The 18,557-nt window shown below is 36.0% G+C and overlaps 1 protein-coding gene and 1 long non-coding RNA gene across 3 annotated transcripts; one reads left to right on the top strand and one right to left on the bottom strand.

The window, feature by feature from the left end:
- Positions 1-814: 814 nt before the first annotated feature.
- On the top strand, positions 815-8,012 carry LOC145038362 (uncharacterized). Its single transcript, XR_013679332.1, has 3 exons — positions 815-1,054; positions 7,340-7,393; positions 7,619-8,012. It is a non-coding gene; the product is annotated as an uncharacterized LOC145038362 (long non-coding RNA).
- Positions 8,013-9,295: 1,283 nt separating this feature from the next.
- LOC145038363 (ceramide synthase 1 LOH3-like) lies at positions 9,296-12,021 on the bottom strand. Of its 2 annotated transcripts, none has more exons than XM_078986750.1 (6): positions 11,717-12,021; positions 10,578-10,807; positions 10,340-10,495; positions 10,069-10,254; positions 9,770-9,954; positions 9,296-9,555 (listed from the first exon to the last, which is right to left on the bottom strand). In XM_078986750.1, the coding sequence occupies exons 1-6, from the start codon at positions 11,852-11,854 to the stop codon at positions 9,524-9,526; spliced, it is 927 nt and encodes a 308-aa protein (XP_078842876.1). In that variant the 5' UTR covers positions 11,855-12,021; the 3' UTR covers positions 9,296-9,523. The 2 variants fall into 2 exon arrangements, with proteins under 2 accessions (XP_078842876.1, XP_078842877.1); XM_078986751.1 differs by lacking the exon at positions 11,717-12,021 and adding an exon at positions 11,243-11,673.
- Between the last annotated feature and the right edge of the window lie 6,536 nt (positions 12,022-18,557).

Raw genomic sequence — 18,557 nt, forward strand, 5'->3', positions numbered from 1 at the left:
TAGTACCCAAATTAATATTTTTTGTATTATCTAAATAGAAACTATTTAGTTTTCTAGTCTTTTTAGAAGGAAACAAATGCATTGTACCACTGCAACACTAAAAAATAAATCAAATTAGTTTATAAATTAATATGCTTAACATATTAGAATTAAGTATCGATATACTCCCTCCGTCTCAAAATTATAATCAATCTTTCCTTTTTGGTTTGTCTCAAAATAATAGTCCACTTTTAAAAACAAATAACACTTTTACCAAAATACATCATCATTATTACTTAAACAACAAAACAAATAACACTTTTACCAAAATACATCATCATTATTACTTAAACAACTAAGCATTTAATGGAACATTAAATGCAAAATAAGAACAAAACTGTCATTTTATTGTATAAAGTTAATAGTAATTAATGTTTCCTAATCTGTATGTTTTTTATCAGTGGACTATAATTTTGGGACGGGGGGAGGGGGGGGGGTAATATTTATCGAGCGACCAATTGGGTAGAAAGTCAATTTATAGTCATTTTTAAGTATATTTTTGTTAAAGATTAGCAAAAACAATACAATAAAATTGTGTAATTTTTTTTTGAAATGTTTTATTAAAATGTATATATAAATTAAATATTAGTTTATTAATGCGTTATTTTATTTTTTTATAAAAAATAAGTCAATTGAAAACATATTGCATTTAAATATAATGTAAGATCAATATTTGGTATATTTTTATATTGTGTAATTGTGAGTATAATTAAAAATACTAAACTTAATAATATATAATTGATAACTTTTAATGAAAAATACAACGCATGAAATGTGAAACATATATTGTCCTTACAATCTTGAAGGAAATCGAAGAGCTAGTATACGAACACGAGAATGAACTCTAACCCTAAACGTGATTTCAGCACAAACACATAAATCGAAGAGGAAGGAATCATGTTTCAGAGGTAAATAATACGTGGAGGTAAGTGATAGCTATTACGATTCAGTCATTACTCACATTTGAAGGAACCACCGGCAAAAAACCATTTGTGTAGACATCGATCAACCAGAGGTAAATAGGGGATAGTTTTATGTATTTCAATTCAATCTAAGTGTGTGTGTTTTTTTTTTCTCACTTCCCAATCTCTACCCGCCTCTCGTCGTAACCCTAGATGGGACTAGCTCTCTCGCTTACTGTTGGAGCGTTTTCCTCTCCGTGTTTGTGTTAATTCGTGTTTATTGCAACAGATTACAATTATCGGCATCCAATTTCTTTATGCATCAGGTTCATATATGATGACGGGTAATCCTGTTTACCCAAATATGATTCAATCTGGATACTTCCCTCCTGAATAATGTGTAACTGGATATGCTTTCAATCATCAACCTTCTCTTTCACTTTATGTAAGGGGATACCTCCCTACAAATCCTGTTCGTGTCCCTATGCCTTTCAATATCACTGCATCTCAAAGCTTTATCGGTTAAAATCAAAGTCAAACCTCTGGTGTTAATTTGCAACATTTTAACAAGTTCTATGGGCATCCAGGATTACAAATTCAACCTCCATTTCTTGTCCACATGGGGATGATCATCAGATAATGTCAAAACAACAATCTTTAGGACTCATGGGGCATAATTTGAATTCAAGAAGAATAGATACTCATACTATGAATCCTTACTATTTTGGAAGCCCAACAAATTATGGTATTTTACAGTTTCCACCCTCGAGTTTTGCTAGTCCACCTGTCCTAGGATCCCCAATTGGTGAGGTCAGTTTCCATGGTGGGAGGAATGGAGTGAGGTCACCTTCAGGTTCTTATGGTGGACATCATGATTTTAAAGATACTAAAACATATTCATTTCTTGAACAATTGAAATCTGGAAAAGGTTGTAGGCTTGGTCTTTATGATATTTTTGGGCACATTGTTGAATTCTGGTGAGAAACATTTGTCACTTTGAGCTACTTTCTAAGTTTATAAAAAGCTTTTCTTTAAGGTTTTAAGATGAAATAATGGCATCTTTGTAATTTTTAAATTCAGTGGTGATCTTCATGGAAGTCGATTCATTCAACAAAAGTTGGAAATTTGTAGTGTTGAAGATAAGGAATCTGATGTGAATATAAATTGTAAATGAAACAAGAAACAGATGAAATGATGAAATGTGATGAATGAGTGAAAGGAGAATGAACTTGTATTGATAATTCAATCCGAAGATTGCCCAGGGAATGATCCCTCTCTCACTGAAACAAATCCTCAGGAGCCAATACAATCATAACAAAAAACATGACCTCATACTTTCTTATTCTCTCTCTATATATTCTCCTCTCTACATAACTAACTAATGATAGTCTTTCCCCTTTTTACCCCTGGTCCCTTTCTAGAATACATCAATAACGGTTTAGGTGTGACATTTACTGTGGTCCCCTCTTCTCTATTTGTATCATTACTCCCTTCTTCAGAATGAGTCTTGTCCTCAAGACTCAACCCCGGAAACTGTCCCTGAATCACGATAGCATCTTCCCATGTAGCTTCTTCTTTCCCTTGTCCATCCCACTGAATCAGCCATTGCTCAAACTCCTCTTGTTGATCTTTGATTAGCCGGGTAGCCAAAACCCGTTTAGGTACTAAAATCTCATCTTGATTCAATTCCAATTCCGGAGGGAAGACAGAATCTGTTGGAGTTTGCACTGCTTTCTTGAGGAGAGACACGTGAAAAACAGGATGTATTTTTGAAGTCGGGGGTAACTGCAATTTGTACGCAACCGGACCCACTCTCTCAACGACCTGGAACGGATCAAAAAACTTGGCTGCCAATTTGTGATGAATACGACGAGAAACCGACATTTTTCGATACGGTTTTAACTTCACATACACCCATTCTCCTACAGCGAAATGGACCTCTCTTCTTTTCTTATCTGCAGCAGTTTTCATCAACGCCTGAGCATGGGACAAGTGAGAACGCAATTGCTTCAATGCCTCATCACGATCTTGTAATTCAATCGCAACTGCTGGTACACGAACTTCACCATGCACAAATTGCACCACCGACGGTGGTTTACGACCATAGACCACTTCAAAAGGAGAAACACCCGTTGACCCATGAAACGTAGTGTTATACCAAAACTCCGCCCACGGAATCCACGAAGCCCAGGAACGAGGTTGATCGACAGCAAAACAACGTAAATACGCCTCCAAACAACGATTGATCACTTCAGTTTGCCCATCCGATTCCGGGTGATACGCTGAACTCATGTTCAATTGAGTTCCCTGTGATCGAAAAATCTCTTTCCAAAAATTACTTAGAAATAAGGGGTCTCGGTCACTTACAATGGATTTGGGAATGCCATGATGACGAATAACTTCACGCACAAACAACTCGGCCACTGATTTTGCGGAAAACAGATGTTTTAACAACAAAAAATGACTGTACTTCGATAGCCGATCGACCACCACCAGAATCGTATCACTGCCTTTGGATTTCGGAAGACCCGTGATGAAATCTATAGAGAGATCCTCCCAAATAGCAGCTGGAATGTTCAAAGGTTGTAACAGACCCCCAGGCAATAGCGAACTAACTTTACAACGCTGACACACATCACATGCTCGCACAAACGCCTTTACACACCCAATCATACCGGGCCAATATAAATTGTTAGCCAAACGGCGATATGTACGGTAATACCTAGAATGCCCTCCCGAAGCGGACGTATGAAACTCTTGTAACAGTGCTGGAATAAATTTAGAAGCCCGAGAAATAACCAATCTGTTCTTATAATAAAGAATTCCTTGTTTAACTTTGTGCCCAATAGATACGAACGCCAATGCTGCACCGCCAAGATCAATGCCATAATCTCACGTTCATAAGCAGACTTAGAAAGATTCCTGTCACTTAGAGCTTTGCTAAAATAAGCAATAGGTCGATTGTGTTGCATAAGAACTGCACCAATTCCCCTTCCCGAAGCGTCACATTCAATGACAAACGGAATCGAAAAATTGGGGAGAGTCAAAACAGGAGCAGAAACTAAAGCTTGTTTAAGTTGCTCAAATGCCTGCTGAGCCTCCTTGGTCCAACAAAAAGCATCTTTTTTGGTAAGGTCTATTAATGGTCGAGCAATACTACCGTAATCTTTGACAAATTTACGGTAATACCCCGTGAGTCCAAGAAAACCTCGAAGAGCCTTGATATTCTTGGGAACCGGCCACCCAAGCACTGCCTCTACTTTACTTGGATCCATAGCAACTCATGTACCATTAATGATGTGGCCCAAGTAATCCACAGCGGTTTGAGCAAAATGACATTTCTTTTGATTGGCTACAAACTGATGTTGTTGTAATATACGAAAAACCAACTCCAAATCAGCGAGATGAGCCTCCCACGTGGCACTGTATACCAGAATATCGTCAAAGAAAATTACTACCTTCTTCCGCAAGAGGGGTCTAAAAACATCATTCATAACGGCTTGGAATGTAGAAGGAGCATTCATCAACCCAAAAGGCATAACCAAGTATTCATAATGACCCTCATGTGTGCGAAATGCCGTTTTTTCAATGCTGTCCGGATGCATACGGATTTGGTTGTAGCCAGATTTCAAATCCAATTTAGAAAAAAATTGTGCACCCTGTAATTCATCAAGTAACTCTTCGACTACCGGAATAGGAAACTTATCGGGAATAGTGGCTTTGCTCAAAGCTCTGTAATCAACACACATTCGCCAAGATGCATCTTTCTTACGAACCAAGATCACCGGGCTAGAATAAGCACTCTTACTTGGACGAATCATTCCCAAGGACAACAATTCCTTCACTTGATTTTCGATCTCTGTTTTGTGTAAGTGGGGATAACGATACGGACGAACACAAATTGGGTCCTGATTTTGTATCAAATTGATACAATGATCATGTGTTCGGATAGGAGGTAAGCCCGTTGGGTTCTGAAAGATACCTTCAAATTTGGCTAATAATTGTTGAAGTGCCTGTTGATGATCCTGCTGAAGCAATGCAGTTAACTGATTCGATGCACCCAGTGTGGAAGGTATGTATGGCTGAGATAATTGACCTCCAGAACTCAACCAATGGTGTAACGGAGTGTGAGAACGTTGGCCAACAGGCAACCCATGAAGTGTGATTTCTTGAGCGTCCCACTTGAATTTCATCCATGCATCTTTCCAATTGTGAGTCACTTCTCCCAAGGAATTCAACCAAGGCATACCCAAAATCATGTTTGTGGACCCCGTGTCTAGCACTAATGCCGTAATCAAAAAAACACACAACCCGATCGTGATGGAAAGATTAAGATAGCGTTCGGTAACATGAACAATGAAACCGTCACCCAACTTGATACGAATACCCGAAAAAATATCCGTAGAGAAATTTAAAGCGTCCACTAACTGTCTCGAAATGAAATTATGGGTGGCACCACTATCAACTAACAGAATCACGGGAATACCTGTTAGAGCCCCTTCGAATTTGAGAGTTTGGCCACCAAAGGGCAACTGAGAATCGCCGGCAAATTCTAGGGCAGAACACATTCCGTGAGTCACGATCTCCTGTTCTGGATGCTCCAATGCAGACGAGTCCAGCAAACGGAACTGGTCCTCGAGTGCAGTATCCTCTTCATCTCCTAAGAGTAAGACACGTAATTGACCCTCAGCACACTTGTGATTTGGTCCATATTGTAACCCACAACGAAAACAGAGCCCCTTCTTGCGGCGTTCTTCCCATTCCGTGCGCGTGAGTGATCGAGTTCCCCGATCTCGATTTCCAGATTTGGTGATGTCTGAAGGAACAGACGGAACAGATTTTGGTGTAGCTGTCGATCGAGTGACCTCCATACGACTCGAAACAGATTTGGATCCCCATCTATTTAAACTGGACTCTTTTGAGGCCGTTTGACCTACCATAGTATTGGGCTCAGAAAAAAACCCATTGGAAACCCCAAATCGGTTCAAATAACGGAAACGGGTCTGAGACACATTCCCCGACACCGGACGGAGCAAATCCTCCACATCCTTGGCAACGTACATCGCTTCCATTGTTGTACGAGGTCACTGCAAACAAACCCAACGACGGACATCATCCTGGAGCCCCGCCACAAAATACCCGATAGCTTGTCTTTCCGGTAGTTGGGGAACAAGAGATAGCAAATACTCGAAATCATCAATATATTCCAGAATGGAATCAGATTGTTGAATTCGAGCCAGCTGGATATAAGGGTTTTGAACTTCTAATCCACTGAAACCTTGCAGAAGTTCCTCTTGGAACTGTTCCCAGGAAAGTGACGGATGAAGTTGAAGAATAATGGTAAACCAATGTTGAGCAACACCCACCATACTCAGCTGAGCTAATCGTAAACGAAATTGGGGATGCGTACCATTAATGTCGAAGAAGAGATTGGCCTTCTGGATCCATCCTTGAGGATCGAACCCATTGAACTCCGGAAGCTTAATTTTCTTCACCGACCAAGGTAACCCAGATGATTGCGGCTCAAACTGTGGAGGAAGACGGGAATCACCACCGGAAGGGAACAAAGGCTCTCTTGTAGGCGGTGGTGGAGATGGAAAGACTAGACCAGATCCAGATCCAATTTCAACGAATCCCTCCGAAACCGGCGTCTTCTCAAATTTGGCCATCCACGTCAACATTTGCTTACGAAACGCTATGTTCTCCTGTTGTTCTTTCTGAAAATTGTTGTTCAAATTTTCCATATTCACCTTCATCTCTCCCATGTCTATCTGAAGTTGAGAAAGAGTTGCATCATGATCATCCAAACGTTGAGAGGTAGAGCGAGTCCCAGCCATGGATTCACCGGCGGCAGGTCAGGGGCAGGTCGGACCAATGATGTGAATATAAATTGTAAATGAAACAAGAAACAGATGAAATGATGAAATGTGATGAATGAGTGAAAGGAGAATGAACTTGTATTGATAATTCAATCCGAAGATTGCCCAGGGAATGATCCCTCTCTCACTGAAACAAATCCTCAGGAGCCAATACAATCATAACAAAAAACATGACCTCATACTTTCTTATTCTCTCTCTATATATTCTCCTCTCTACATAACTAACTAATGATAGTCTTTCCTCTTTTTACCCCTGGTCCCTTTCTAGAATACATCAATAACGGTTTAGGTGTGACATTTACTGTGGTCCCCTCTTCTCTATTTGTATCAGAATCCGTATTTAAAGAAGTTATCCCAAATGCTTCTAGTTTAATCACTAATGTTTTTGGTTACTATATTATTCAAAAGGTATGCATATGGGGTAATTCCATAATTTTATATTCCAACACTATCAATCACTTGTCCAAAAGTGGAATTTATACTCTATTTCCTTTTAATAATTAGTTTCTTGTATTTCAGTTTTTTGAGTATGGAAGCACTAAGCAAAGAAGGAGCTTGCAAACCAGCTTGAAGGTCAGATATTGCCTTTAAGTCTCCAAATGTATGGTTGCCGAGTGATCCAAAAGATAAATGTATTATTCCCTAAGTGAATTGGAGTTCAATTCCATTCCAACGCTTAGTTGCAATTGAGTATGGAATTGGAATCCACAAAATCCTTTAACTAACATCCATACTGAAACCCATGTAATCTAATTTCAAAACACTAACCTGATATGTGAATATGGAAATCTTTTGCAGGAAGTAAAATGAGGAATAGAACTTATATGAAGCTGACTGAAGTAACAAAGCCGACAAAATATTCACAGATGCAATTGAAAGACAAAGAAGATGAATAAGGAATTTCAAAATCATGGATTTCACGTTTTGAGGTAATATTTATAGACAAGTTCACACATTACCATTAGGAACGCTTGAAGTCAGTCATTATATAACGCATGTATGTAACTTGTAAATGTAAGTTGTCAAAATGAATACCACTTTCTTGGAACTCAGAAACATGCGAACAAATAAAAGAAGACTCCGTTTATTAGAATAAGGGATATGTGTTTATTAGAATAGGGGATATGTATTTTGTTTAATTATAAACTTTATTGTACTTCTGTTTTATTATTTATTTCCATATATGTGTTTGGCCTATCGTGTGGTATAAACATATGGAGCTATTTTTTTTGTTATACACCCACGAGCATGGGAAACAATCTGCCCCATGTACATTCATTGCGTACACAACCCTTCCTCCTCAAAAACGATTTAGGAACTCAAGTGTCACCTAATACATTTTTTTAAAACCTTATTAAGTGATCCATTAAGTCTCTTATTAATTTGTTCATACCGAATATGAAATTTATTATTTCAAAGTCTTTTTCATGTTAAAACATGAATGTATGTGAAAACGGGGACTAATTTGGAGGTCGGATACGAAAGTTATAGCAATTACAAGTTTTGGTCGCGACACTTGTTCCATGCGAACCACATGTGATGAGGCCCATAACCAAGACCATTTAAAACATAATCATAATGTTTTAAATGATACTCAATTTTCATTTCCTTTCGTTTATGCTTCACGTAGTTCGTTAACCATTTTGGTTACATGATAAACATTATAAAGTGAATCAACAAGACCATTTAAAACATAATCATAATGTTTCCAAGCTTAAATGATACTCAAGGCTTGGATATCTCCTTCGTCTTCGGGCATCCTTGGAGTCTCTTCAAACAAGTATCATGCAATATTTAAGGTTATTAGATAGAAAAACATTTTATAATTCATAACTTGTACAAATGAGTATTAAAATATCATTCAGTTAGATTTAGGCCCCGTTTGATAATTGCTGACTGAGAAAGTGCTGACTGAGAAAGGTCTGTCTGAGTAAGAAATTCTGACTGAGTAAGAAATCATGTTGTTTGATTGAAAATCTGACCGAATGTGCTGACTCGTGTAAAATGACCATTTTACCCTGATGCTATACACGTTTCTATGCAATATAATAATAATAATAATAATAATAATAATAATAATAATAATAATAATAATAATAGACATTAATAATAATAATAATAATAATAATAATAATAATAATAATAATAATAATTTATACAAAAACCTCCACATAATAGACATTAAATATATTATTTTAAAGATAAAACACAAAAAACCTTTCAGCCTTCATTAGTTGTGAATTTTTATCCAAGCCAAGGGTACTATTGGAAAGCCTTGTTTTCTTTCTCAGTCAGCCAACTCCCAACTTCTTTCTCGGTCAGACATTGCTTTCCGAGTCAGATGACAAGATTTGACCGAGTCAGCAAAAATGTCTGACCTGACTCAGTCAGATGCCATATCAAACAGGGCCTTAATTAGGTATTTAGGTGTAAATAAGTTCTGCAATATTAACTCAAGATCATTCTGCAACCAAATTAAGAACATATTGTAGATGACATTTCATTACATTTGAAATTTCTATACATCGACTCCTATATAATACCAAACATTTGATTGATTTCATACAAATATACAACGTGTCTTGATTAAGGAATAAAATTTTCGTGCTGGAATCCTTTCACCCACCAATAACTCTTTAGCATGTTATAATTCTATCGATTTCTTGGCGAATCCAATTACCTTTTTACTACAAGAATGATTGATTAATCTTCATGTTCATGATCACTATCAGAATCTGCGAAAGGAAAAACCAAACTATTTAAAATAAAACAGATACCATAACATATATAATTAACTTACAGTGTTTGAAACAAGTAATAAGAGTGTCTACAAAAGTGTAATATTCTCTATGGTGGATTTTTGGACCATTAATTCAATCACAAGTTGCATTTATTAATGTTCAAAAGGTCAACTAGATATAATTAAATCATAGTGACTTGATTACTTACCTGAACGAACATCATCACTAAGTTTGCCTCTATTTTGGATTTGTTTAACAAGCATTCGATATATAAGCACCCACCAATAGATATGAAGAACAAGCAAACAGAAAAGAAGGGTGTTGAAGATATAGTAGTAGATTGGTATCAATGTATCATGTTTATCTTTATCCAACACCATAACAACTTCATAACTGCAACAAGGAACAAAAAGATAGATGATATGATCATAATTCATAATTCATAAGGAATATTAATATATTATATGCATGAACTTTAAAAGCATATAGTTTCCATGATGCTCAAACCTTGTACTCCGTAGAATCCAAAAAGGGTAACAAATAAGCCGAAGGATTACCCATGAAATCACAAATAATATAAATGAAACACTTGCAAGTCCTTCGGCACCACTGTATTTAGACATCTTTCCTACTTCAAGAAACACATCGCTTGCATCATGAAGAGCTAAAATCACAGAACCAGCTCGCATAAATCTACAAGAAACAAATATTTTAATTAAAGCGTGTATTAGAATATTAAATTATTAGTCCATGAATTTCCTTTATAAATCATATATACCTACAAATATAAGACATTACAATGAGGATGACAGTTGCAACATGATGCCCCATTGATACACCAAAGTCGGACCTTTTCGTTTCCCAAAAAACTAAAGCAAAGATGGAATACACGTAGAATCCACCCGTGTACATGTATAGACCTTTCAATTTTAACCTGAAAAATATGTATTAAACAATTGAGATGATGAAAAGAACTAAAGTGCATACAATGATACAATACAGTTATATGATCTTACTTTGCTTTTTGGTCGGGCCATCTTTGATTATTAGGACCTATCCAGAAGTTAATAGTATTTGTGAACCAAGGCTCGTTATGAGTTACAATTAAAGCAATAATTTCAGCCGAAAGATAATAAGCACATTTCCATGCCGATTCTTTAAATTTTCGTATTTTTTTCTTTCTTTCTTCTGTATCGACATCTAGCATCTGATGCTCCTTTGAAAATATTAATTGCCTTCCTATACCCTGCAACATGTCACTCAATCATGAAATGTGAACATGTTTTTGGAATTGATTGATTATATATTTGATATTTTATATTTAATAGTTAGTTGATTTTGAGGGTTTTTTGTTTGGTTTTGTTTAACCATGGTAGACTCTCATTCTCCTCTTTATCTTCTATGTTCTTATCCCCATGATGTTATATTCATTGAGACAACCATTATCACCTCATTGTATCTAAGAAATCACTAATAGAAAAAAGGGGTTTTGTGTTGCATTTTTCGTTGATGTTCATGTCTTCATGGTCACCATAATTATGGAGGTCTAAATGTCACATCTAAAGGATCCAAATCTTCATGAAATATCTACTCATTTCTCACCCTGTTTAAAGATGCCTAAATTACATTACTTTTTTTTTTTTTTTTTTTTTTTTTTTTTTTTTTTTTCAAATCACCTTACTTTGACATAAGCAACAACTAGCAGTTTGATAGAACAAGATTCTTGCAAATAATCTTCATTTGTGCTTCCATTCGAAACTAGGGATTCTCTCATCAATACAACTCATACATAATCCTTTGTATTTCCTTTCTCCTCTCCAAATAAGCCTTGACCTAAGGCATCCATCAATTAGATATAAAATGTATCTTTCATCCTTCTTGATTCTTAAAAACTTTTAACTTTGTGTAAAACAAAATCAATTTCAATGGTTTCAAATGCAACTAAAGCCGTATTTTGACACCAAAATATTAGCTTATCATATGGGAAATCTCTCATTTGAACGTTGGGAATAAAATTATAAATGTGAAACATATTTCCCAACAAAACACGAAACATAACTCTTGTTTATCCTAACGTCCCCCATAAAATTTGATGAATACAATCCTAATCTGATTAAATAATTATATATGATTGAATAAGATGAGTAAAAATTACCTCAAAAACATATATGTCAAGGAAATATCGAAAAGTTGGAAAGAAGATAGCAAATGCAGGAAGAATTATGAAATCTTCATAAGTTGGGTAGGATTCATGTTCGAAATCAATTGTTCGTAAAACCTCAACCAAACCCATGTCGTGAAACCAGATTATTGACTTCGTTTGCGATTGAATTGCATGGATCCATTTTGATGTATTAGATACATGGAGAGAGATTCGAGGAACGTTGATAATCTATGACGAAAAGACCAACCAATTGAATAATTATGGCAATGCCAATATTTCGGTTGGTAGAAGCGTGCAACTCCGGTCCCATATCAATATACTTCTACGCATGTTCTTTGAGGCCTTCTTTTAATTATTAAAAATAATAATAAATAAAAAGGAAAAGTATAATATACGTCCACTTGGTTTGGTGAAAGTTGTGGATATGATACCTTTTTTATATGGTGTTAACTTTTATTGACTATTGTATAAGTATATGAAAATGATTTAAGAGGATAATAATATATTTGTTTTGTTTATATTGAGGTAATTTTTTATATGATTGACCAATGAATGTGTTAAAAGTGTTGATATATATATTACTATAATCACTGACTATTTTTTCTACAATTTACCTTTTATATATATATATATATATATATATATATATATATATATATATATATATATATATATATATATATATATATATATATATATATATATATATATATATATATATATATATATATATATATCAACTTCTTTTCGTTAACCCGAAAAATGGAATAGATCTACGAGAAATCTTATTCAGTTAGATATGGTAGATTCGAATGGGGTACAAAAAGAGTTGACTGTCGAGTCGTATGAGGTAGAAAACTCTCAAGTACGGTTCTAAGGGAAGGAATTAACCCACCTATTCCGACCGGGGAGAACAGGCCATTCGGCAGGGGGATTCTGAAATTGCGGAGGGTTGGTTCGACTCTCTCTCTCTGTATATATATATATATATATATATATATATATATATATATATATATATATATATATATAGAGAGAGAGAGAGAGAGAGAGAAATTAAAATGAGAAAATAACTTATGAGGGTAATTATCTACTTGTTTTATTCATATTTAAAAAACTTTTTTTGTACACCGTTGACCATTGAAGTTATTATAAGTGTTCAATATCATTTATGACAAATAAAGATTTCTTTTTTATTTTGATAAACTACTCATTATCATATATAAATTATCTAATAATAGCAAAAAAATCATTTATCTATTTTCTTATTTTGATACTCGTTTTTCTTTCATTCCATATGCTTATTGCGATGAATACATTCAATAACCACAATATGCTTTATGAAAATATACATCATCTATTATTTGTCACAATATGTAGTATACATATATTTTACAAGTATAACAATTTTGAAATAAAAAAAAAAAAGTTTCGACGTATATACAATGTTGAACAAAAATCATCATCATGTATGTATTCATACTTATATACAGGAGGGGAGACTACACACCTGCATATGTAATATCCATAAGTTCGGGCTAGACCATTAAGAGATTTTAGTTATGATTATTCATTTAGTTGAATAATTAAAATACTCGATGTCGATAATCGTTCTTACTTCTTCGCGCATGTTAGGGGCTATATATATATATATATATGTACACACACACACACACACTATGTGGAAATATTATGAGTATATATAATAATTGTAGAAAATCTTGTTATTACTTATCGTTGAACAATAAAATAATGTTTATAAATAAAAGATTATTTGAGATAAATAATCTTGAAGAAAGTTGTAGTGGTCGTGATTACGAATCGATAAGTATAAAGAATGCTTAATTTTGACTTCGCATGAAGATGTTATGATTTTTTAGAGTTTCGAGTTCAACTCAATACAACAATGTGTGTCATAAAACATGAAATCGAGATAGGTTTCTTGTTATCCGAAACAATCTACACTTAAAGTTGATGTCCTCGTAAATACAAATCCATCAATATAATAAACGTCGAGAATGAAACTTATATGAAGGTGATATGAATTCACAAAGTCTTTTAAAGTGTATTCCTTATAGACTGTGAAAAAAAATGTCAATTAGTTGACGAAGTATAAATGAAAGTTGTAGTACTCGTTGATATGAAATTAGGGATATAAAGAACGTGTAAAACAGAGCTTGTATGCGAAATATATGATTTTAGAAGATTACGAGATTTACCTGCTAAAGGCGAGGTAGCACCACCCATTTTGCACCACATGTGTCACACCCCAAAACCGGAACGGCGGAAACGTTCTGGGGTGGATGACGTCATGTCAAGTATCACAACACATGCATTATAGTAATCAAAGTACAACAAAACATTGCATTAATAGTAATAGTTTTACATGGTTACATTACAACACTTTAAAGTAATACAAGTAATAGGATAAATGCAGCATAGTACAAAGCTATCTTCATCAACAGCTCCGGGGATGTACCTGTCTAATGCTAACCTGAGAATACAAGTTATTTGAAAAGCGAGTATCAGCATTTTTACAATGCTGGTGAGTTCATAAGCATTTAGTGACATTTCATTCAAATAACTTAATAAAGTGATAGTTTAAGTGATTTCAGTGTATTAGTGTTCTTTCCAAAAAATCCTATATTTTCTTTAATAAAAGCAGCCTTCTACCAAGACTGGTCAGTGAAATATGGTAAGAAAAGTTTCCCTTAGTTGCTAATAATATCAAAATGCTGAATTTGATTATTAAAGAAAGCAGAGGCATCAGGGAATAACATATGCCTCAGCAGTGAGGACTGCTGACTAAGGCAAAAGAGTCATAGACTCCAGGAAAGTATCGAACTAACGACACGCCTGGTTCAGTCTAACAAATGGAGAAACAGACCCCCGAAGGTACCAAATGAAAGGTACAACTGGTAAGGTCTAAAACAGTGAACGCAGACCGAAGACGATACCAAATGGAAGGTACATCTTGCAAGGTCATAAAAATGAAGGCAGACCGCAGACGTTACCAAATGAAAGGTACATCTCGCAAGGTCAAAACAGTGAAGTCAGACCACAGACGATACCGAATGAATGGTACATCTCGCAAGGTCAAAACAGTGAAGACAGACCGCAGACGATACCAAATGAAAGGTACATCTCGCAAGGTCAAACCGAGATAACAGACCCCAGACAGTATCAAGTGAAAGATACAACTAGCAAGGTCAAAACAGTGTGACTCTGAAAAAGGTGATATCAGCATACAGTGTAAATCGCTGACGAAATACCGTTACCTTAAAGCCATGTATTATAAGGCAACCCAGGATACTCGTAACCATACTGACTAGAGTTCTAGACGCCCTACAAGCATCTATATAATGTGATATTTGTCACCCCTTGGCTTGGTAGGCCGTGGACTGTAGCTAGCAGTCAGGGTGCGGGGTTGTCAATCCCGTATAGGCCTATACACACAATGTCCGCTCTCCCTACAGGAGACTCTGGTTACCAACTAGACGACGGAGAAGGCCGCGTCCCGAAGATGCATCCCAAATAGAGGATAGTGTGTTACTAAGAGGGAGTGGGTTTCTAATGTAAGTGTAGACTAGAGGTAGAGACTCTTAACAGACTGATTGGAGAATTTCCTGTATGTCCATACTCATATACACAGTAAATAAGTAATGAACCAAACGACTTTCGGATGGCCACCCGATCCCACCAGACCACATCTCAACGAAGAAAAGGAAATAGGGCGGATGAGCCTTCCTAAGTCTTTCAATCGTTACTTATATGTATCTATATAAGCACAGACGTACATCTAACTACGACTAAGTGTGTAATAGTTGAAGACATATCATCATGGTGTGAATTCATACAGTGTGGAATAACAAAATCGTAAAGTATAAGTGTATCAAGTATAAGGGATTCTTGTGAAGTAGGAGTGTCTGACGAGTGAAGTAAGAGCGGTCGCAAGTGATGTAGAAGTGTCGAACAAGTATAAGCGTATCACGAAGTGGAGGCGACAATAAGTGAAGCGAGAGCGTATTAAGTATAAGTGAAGTAGAGTAGATATCCAGTATAAGTGAAGTAGAGTCAATATCAAGTATAAGTGAAGTAGAATCGATATCACTAAGTAAGAGCGTGAATAAGTATAAGCGTCATCATGTATAATCGACTATAGGTATAAGTGAAAGTGTTACCGAGTCAGAGTATAAAAATAAGTATAAGCGATACAGCAGTGTTTAACAAGTAAAAGTATACGTCAAAAAGGGAAATCTTTAATGAAAAGCCTTTATGTACAGATAAAATCACAAATTGTATTCCTTTCTAAAATACGTTTAAAACCTTAGAGGATCTTTCATAAACCAATTTAGGATGAATTTGAATAAATCAGTATAAGTAAAAGTTATGAAACAGGTAAAAGTCATTTTAGTGTCCCACTCGGTAAAACAGTGTAAAAGTGGTAAAATCTTGTGCATGCGGGTTATCAATCATATGCGATTGACATGATAACTGGCATGTTTAACTTGTATCCCCCCTATAAAACATTTAAAAGTATTTAAAAGGTTCATTCAGGGGTATGAACTCACCTGGTGTAAGTAGGTCCGACGAAAGTGCCGATTGGGCGTTCGGGGTCACGCAAGGACTTGAACACACACAAGGACCTATTTTAACATATGATAACATATGTTCACATACAATTAGCATATAATATACTAATTAAACAATTATACACACTCAAAGGAGTGGAAAACACTTTTGGTTGAGTGTTTGGGGTCCCGGGTAGCGTTTACGGGTGCTAAGGGTCTCTTATCAGTTGTGGGACTTTGCTATACTCACATATCAAATGTGTAAATGGATTTAAAACACCAACATGGACCAAACAAGGAGTTTACGGCCCAACCTAAGGGAGTTTACGGCCGTAAACTCCCAAGGTTAATTTCTTGGGTGTTTGATGCTTCTAGCTTGTTCATGGGATTTTTCTAAGGACTTTTCATAAAAGGCATGAGTGGATTTGAGGCTTCTAAGGGCTTGATCTATGAGTTTACAGCCAAGGAACTACTCCCAAAGGAGTTTACGGCCGTAAACTCTAATCCTTACAGTTTTGGGAAGTTTAAAGCCCCTAATGCCTTCCTAGTGATTTCTAATGAAGTTTGATGCTATTTTGGGTGATTAAAACCAACATTTGAGTGGGTTTTGGGGAGTTTACGGCCTAGATAAATGCTTGGGCCGTAAACTCCAAGAAATCCCTCATTTTCCTTGTGTTTAAGCCCTTAGATCCTTCCTAACATTTTATAGAGATAGCCTATGGTCATTTGGGGGACAAAAACTAACTTTTGGACATGATTTAGGGTGTTTACGGCCTTGACCTTTGTCTGGGCCGTAAACTCCTTTCTTTAAATCATTTTGGAGTGTTTCAAGTGTCTAAACTCAAGAGGGTAAGTCCCTAAATTATGTAATAAGCCTTAGGATGAGTTTGGTGCACATTTGGGACATTTTGACATGATTTTGAGGAGTTTACGGCCTAAGCTTGTGCTTGGGCCGTAAACTCTTGTTTGAGTCCTAAAATCATGCCTTTTAATGTTTAAACACTCCTAGGCTATATCCCCTAATTATTCCCAAGCTTATGGACAAGTTTAGAGGCATGTTTGGCACCAATTTAGGGGTTTACGGCCCTAGAATGTTCCTGGGCCGTAAACTCCTTATTCCATGCCTTCTTGGATGATTTTTGGGCTATAAACATAAATCACTATGTTTAGAATAAGCTAGGGTAAGCGGACTTACAATTTGGAAGCGTTTGGTTGTGGTTTCGGGGCGAAAACGGGTCTAGAGAGAGAGTATAGAGAGAGAGTGTAAAAAGTCTCCAATAGACTTCACTCACCCTTATATAGGGTTTTGAGTCGGGACATAGTGGAATTCTACCTGATACTACCGTTAAACGGGGCTTTTGGTCGCACCCGATTTAGTGGTCGTAATAATAAAACTTGACATTTTCCAAATAAATGAAAATGTGTGTCCTATGTTTTATTTCCTTTTTCACGACTTAACGACATGTAAACATACACAATTGAATTGTTTATTAAATTTGACGGCTTCTTATTAACGGAACTTTTGAACAGGGGAAAATTTCGTTAACGGTAACGGAGAAACGTAACGGGACAACTTGGGTTGTCACAACATGTCACTCTCTGGAGATAGCCTTGTCATAAACACAAAAGGCACTTCAAACCTAGGATAAGGGCTTTGCGCGCCCCCTTTTCCAATATATAAATAGATGCGAGATTTACCTACTAAGTCACCTTAATAACCCACAATCGAACACCTTCATTCACCCCTTTCCTGAACCACCAACCACCACCCTTAAATCAGATCCTTGAGAGCTATAACTAGAAATATACACACATACACACTTATTAATTGATCCATTAGGACTTACTGGGTTCAAAGTGGTTGAATCTTGACATATTTGAAATCTATTTCGTCTCCTGGTATGTCTTAAACTTCTCGATCGATTTCAAAAAGGGTATGTGAATCCTTCCTAAAGCGATGATGAGCTAAGAATTCTTCCAAATATGTAGATTATTGTTTTGAGAGGGAGGAAGAGATCAAAGAGGGGCAGAGAGGGGTGGATGAGATGTGAAGTGAAGATTAGGGGTTAACTCAAACATATGTGCGAGAGAAGAAGACGGAGGTGTAGGATGAAGCAAGGAGCAATGAAGGTGAATGGTCTGACTGGGGAAGAAAGGGGGTGGGGATCGTGTGTATGTGTTTGTGTAGAGAGAGAAAGATATATATATATATACATATATATATATATATATATATATATATATATATATATATATATATA

This window comes from Lactuca saligna, chromosome 4 (assembly GCF_052625555.1).
Source record: "Lactuca saligna cultivar CGN05327 chromosome 4, ASM5262555v1, whole genome shotgun sequence".
NCBI classification, from domain to species: domain Eukaryota; kingdom Viridiplantae; phylum Streptophyta; class Magnoliopsida; order Asterales; family Asteraceae; genus Lactuca; species Lactuca saligna.